Below are 4,973 nucleotides of genomic sequence, written 5' to 3'. Positions count from 1 at the left end.
AAGTATTACTAAAGAAACAAGTCAAAATGTAGCATTAACCCTTAATGCTGAAGGATTATTGTAAAAAAAAAAACAATGTATAAAAATTTTGCAACTTGTTGTAAAATAGCCAAAAAAAAGGTAAAATTAGCAGAAAAGTAGTGAAAAACTTAATCTAGCACAAAGAGCATGCCTGCTAAATTAAACGGTAAGAAGTAGAAATTAACACCAAAAAAGTCAATTTTGCTGATAAAGTTCAAATTAGCTGAAAAAGTAAATTCAATTGCAAAAAACAGCTGAAAGAAGCAGAAAAAGATTAAATTCACAGAAGCTGAAAGTATTGTGGTACAAAAAGGTTTAAATTAGAATAGCTGAAAAAGCTACAATTAGCTGAAATTAGCAGAAAGAAGTTTAAAAATGCATAACTGGAACAAACGGTGAAAAGTTCAGGAATGGTTGAAGTGTTTTTAAGTATTTTAAGGATGTTGAAGACAGCTCAATTCATTTTCAATGAGAGCAAAAAAAAGGCTAAATATCTCAAAAGTATTATACCAAAAGTCATAGCTGGAATGACCTGATGGTGTTAAAACTTTTGATATATGAATTGTTGAAATGACAGAAACTGCGGAACGAGAAATGTGCTGAAAAATGTACAAAAGAAAAAAATGATCTCAGTAGTTTGAATGCTTCGTAGCTTTCACACAATAAGAWTTAGACAGTATGTAATTGGCACAGCCTGTGGTTGAATGATACTAATTTTACTTCACTCGTATTCCTCAGCTTCTCCCGTCCATATAGTTGGAAGCTCCCACCTTCAGATGGCTCAGCCTARCAAAGCTTTAAATTTCTTTCCCAGACCATCGGGAACTGAGGGTTTGGTCCTCAGTCACATGGAAAACTTGGCAGATACTCGACAAAAACRAAGAGTTATTGTACCAACATCAGGTAAGACCCTTTAGCTGTTGGCTGTTTATGTTTAGTTCTTTAAATTAAATAAAAATTAACTCTAAGAGGTATTTGAAAAAAACTATGGCAACTAATCCAGTTTCTCTGCCGTGTTCCAGATGTCAGTCAACAGATGTCTCTACCCTTGAACGGCTTTCATCAGGACGGTGAGACGGAGCCATTGTCACACAGTTCAGAACTGACGGACAGACTAGAGGGCCACGTGGAAGACTGGCCTGACTGGAGTGACCGTGAGGATGGTGAGAGAAGAGAAGGACAACCTGTTGAAATTCACATTCAGGCCTCAGAAGCTGTTGGTTCAGTGAGCAGCAGACTGACACAGGACAACACAGAAGAGGAGCCYTGGGATGACTTTGAGGACACTGAACCCACCTCAGATCTGTCCCCTGCAGCTCCCTCCACAGACTCAGTCACTCTGCCTCCCAGAGAAAGCGCCACTCCATCTGTTAAACACACTCCTCAAACACTGAAACTTAGTTCCTCTAAACCCCTTAAACTGACAACACTGCATCAGTCGCCACAAAGCAAGAGTCCCCCATCACGGGACAGTTCCTGGGATCAAAAGAAGACTGATTCTCCGACATCTCACAAATCTGCAGTGCCACAGATGAGTAGAAGTAAAGGTCTAGGGGATGAGTTTACCATCAAGGTCAAGAAAAAGGCAAAAATAGACCCAGAACTGGATTTCTTTGCAGATATGGTGCCGAACATTAAGTTGTCATCTTTAGCTGTACTGCCAATAGAGAGAGGTGACACAAGACCATCTGGAGCCTCGCCAAAAACCACTCAATCTGTAGAGCTGGACCCGTCTGTTGATACTTCAACACTTACTGCCAAGTTCGCAGCAGTCAACATGTCTGAGGTTTGTCATGCATTTAGTTCTTTTTCCAGATCTTTTCAGAATTTATTGCTGGTATTTTTATTGAATAAAATATTTAAGGTAGAAACATTAAGACTTTTCACATTACAGTAATTGACAACTGGTAAATTTACGTCATCATACAGACCCCATGTATTTGCTCTAAACTGATTCATGTTAAACTATTTTTAGATCATAGATGAGATTTTTCATAAATATTTTTAAGCTATTTAAATAGATTTTAAACTTGTTAAATCTGCTAAATGCCAGTGGTGTTTCCAGCTGAAGTTTTGTTTATATTCATTGACTGGGTCAGGAGCCATTTCTGCTCCTCYACTCATTAATAAAATGTGTTCAAAGACATGAAACCTGCTACAGCTGTGATTATCAACTGGTGGTCCATGGGCCACTTTGAGTTTGTTGAAGGGGGACTTTTACGGCCATTATAAAACTAAAAATATTGTGAATTTTAACATTATTTTTCAACTTTAGGACAAAAGAAAAGACCATATTCATGTGAAGAAGGAAAATTCTGTATATTTACCTGACTTATGCAGGCATATAATATTCTCTAATTATCTATTCTAGTCTTAAAGGTTTTTAAAAGTAACCCTGATGGATTTGAGAGAAAGATCATACTTTACAGCTGGAAGTTGGGATTATTGAAGTGGCCAACATGCTACTAGCATGATCTAATTAACGTTTCACTTTTTGTATTAGCAGTATTGATCACATATACTATTTGCTAACAAATAAGGAAATCTGCTAGTTTAAAACTTAAGCTCATGTTAGTTTTGGTCAAACCTTCTAAAATATGAAATGTTTATTTTTGCAGTTTGAAATCYAGTGGCAACAACCTATCACATTACATCTGAGTATAAATTAGCTTCCCTCCTTTTAATATTACATTTCAAATTAGTCTATTGATCAGATAATCCTTTATTTTAGGTGATTAGATGTTGAGCCAGATTAGCCAAGTGATTATATTAATGTACACATTTTAAAATGAACATTGTGAAATAATCTAAATGAACCAGTTTTGTTCAAAGATTTGTTCTTCACAAGTTTAAGTTTAGTTTAAGGACTAGAGGACCAGTGATGGTGGGCTGCCAAATTAATCTGAGTAAAACAAGATGCTAATGAGAAGGTAATCTCATCATTAGAGGTTTCCACATGTTCCAAACGAAGGTTGACCAGTTTCCTCTTTGTTCTCTTGAAGACTGAACCAGACGGCTGGGGAGACGCAGACTGGGAGGAGAGCGGCTGGTGATGTTCGACACAAAAATCCATCCGAAGCAAAGCATTTAACCACTGGAGACCTTTAATCCTTGTACCACATCTGGAGTGCCACTTCCCCACAGAGCAGTAAAATGGAAGTAACTTCTTGTGTAAAGCAATGCAGTAAAAACAGGGAGGGGCTCTTTTTGTTTTTTAGAGCTGCTGACCTTGGATCATCAGTACATTTAACATAAGACCTTGCTTTGAATTAGAGGGAGATACTGTCCAATGGTGCTGGATTTAGACACAGAAAGCCATTTGTAATTTGTTTGCCAACTGACAATAATCATAAAGATGATAAAGAATTTTAAATTGAAGTGAATATCAGCCTTTTTTTTCTTTTTCCTTTTTCTTTAAATGTGCCAAATTAACCATTGGCGTTAGGTTTGAGGTAAACCTTTAGCAGCAGAGTTTTTAATTGAGTAAAGTTTGATTTACTAAAAGCTTGCACTCAGAATAAATGTGATGTAGGAAAAACATAATTTATTGAAGCTTTTTGTTGGTGAAATAAAAGATTTTACTGTATAAAACGCCTCCCTCTCCTCGTTTACAGTATGTGTTGCAATGATGAAAGTTACGGCTGAACTTGTTTGTGTTCAAATATTTTTAATAAACAGGATCACAATCTTGAGAAAGGGAAAAAAAAAAAACAGTACCAATCAAATGTTGAAGCTGCTAGGCAGTGGGTTTGACTGAAGTGATGTGCAGGTCAGCTATGAGGGTCTGCAGCTCCTGCAGTTTGTCTGGGAGCCACAGAGGAGGTGTTTCTGTCGTGCAGGCGTTGCTTTTTATTAGAGCTTGGAGCGCTTTCAGAGCACTCTGAGCTGTCTGGATGTAGCGGCTGTACTCTGTGCTGCTCTCCTGTCGAGCTTTCTTTGGACATGGCTGAGAGGGAGGAAATGACAGATTATGACGTGTTTAAATGATTAACAGCACTTTGTTAATGCCATTTTAAGAACCCACTTAAAGGGGACATACGTAAAATTCACTTAAAAAAGGCAAGATGTCTCCTTTAAATGTATAAATTGGGTATTTATGGGTATGAAAAATGAAAAGTACAAACTAATTAAAATAAGTTACAGCCATAGAGGTTTGTTTGGAAACCTACAGAAACTACTGAACAGTTTTTTTTTCTTGTTACATTTTGTTTACACAAAGGTGACCCATAATTCACAAAGTGATATGTGGAGAAACGGGCAGCTCTAATTTTGATTAAAACGTTTGCAAATTTGACCTATTCCTATTAGCAAAGCTTTTTTTTTTTTCATTTCTAGCTGGTAAATCCTAATATATGAATATAGTTTGATGTTTTCTCTTTAAAGTTACATTAAAAAAATCATTACAATAACCTAAAAATGGTATTCAGACCAGTTATCAATGGGTTATCCTGATTAAGAAGACAAATCAAGGCAGATCTCTAAAACATGTATCAGGATGATCCAGGGATCAAAACGTAGCTTAAAAAGCAGGAATCTGAAAATGTGCTTTGGTCATTTTGATGAAATTTTACTTACTGTAATCCTCAGTTTGATYTGTTGGGTCACATATTTTGTTTTACTATTAAGTGTTTTTGGGTTTTTGTTACAACTGTGTTTTTAAGATTTTAGGTCAATTTAACCCACCTCAAAGTCCGTGACGACTTCTGCAGCCTGTTTGTTGGAAACTGTTTCTTTGCTCTCTTGTTTTTTATTGTGTTCTTTGATTACTGCCGCTTCCTGTTTAACCCTCTGTAGCCGTGTCTCTTCATCTTCCTGTGCATTCAAAGTCTGCTGCAAAAAAATGGAATCATTATTTGTTTGTGCCTAAAAAGACCCACATCACATTGTAGGTAGGGTTGGGCGATATTGGCAAAAGAATTAATCACGATTAATTGTGGTATTTAGCCGATAAC

General features: G+C 36.6%; 2 protein-coding genes across 7 annotated transcripts in view; one reads left to right on the top strand and one right to left on the bottom strand.

The window, feature by feature from the left end:
- Nucleotides 1–3,399, top strand: part of scyl3 (SCY1-like, kinase-like 3) — a 9,110-nt gene extending 5,711 nt beyond the window's left edge. For 2 of the 3 annotated variants that reach the window (XM_014002963.1, XM_014002962.1), the window contains exons 12-13: nucleotides 760–924; nucleotides 1,044–2,022. In XM_014002963.1, coding sequence (XP_013858417.1) covers nucleotides 760–924; nucleotides 1,044–1,918 — 1,040 coding nt within the window. In that variant the 3' untranslated portion in view covers nucleotides 1,919–2,022. Of the gene's footprint in view, nucleotides 1–759; nucleotides 925–1,043; nucleotides 2,023–3,023 lie in introns of those variants that run through there. The other variant, XM_014002964.1, reaches the window with a different exon arrangement.
- A 22-nt stretch (nucleotides 3,400–3,421) lies between these two features.
- Nucleotides 3,422–4,973, bottom strand: part of firrm (fignl1 interacting regulator of recombination and mitosis) — a 17,203-nt gene continuing 15,651 nt past the window's right edge. For 3 of the 4 annotated variants that reach the window (XM_014002958.1, XM_014002959.1, XM_014002961.1), the window contains 2 exons: nucleotides 4,705–4,851; nucleotides 3,422–3,967 (listed from right to left, as the gene is read on the bottom strand). In XM_014002958.1, the coding sequence (XP_013858412.1) occupies nucleotides 3,758–3,967; nucleotides 4,705–4,851 (357 nt within the window). In that variant the 3' untranslated portion in view covers nucleotides 3,422–3,757. The remainder of the gene's footprint in view (nucleotides 3,968–4,704; nucleotides 4,852–4,973) is intronic. The other variant, XM_014002960.1, reaches the window with a different exon arrangement.

The sequence above is a fragment of the Austrofundulus limnaeus genome, unplaced genomic scaffold (genome assembly GCF_001266775.1).
Source record: "Austrofundulus limnaeus strain Quisiro unplaced genomic scaffold, Austrofundulus_limnaeus-1.0 Scaffold15, whole genome shotgun sequence".
NCBI classification, from domain to species: domain Eukaryota; kingdom Metazoa; phylum Chordata; class Actinopteri; order Cyprinodontiformes; family Rivulidae; genus Austrofundulus; species Austrofundulus limnaeus.
This window is presented reverse-complemented; position numbering and strand designations above follow the sequence as displayed.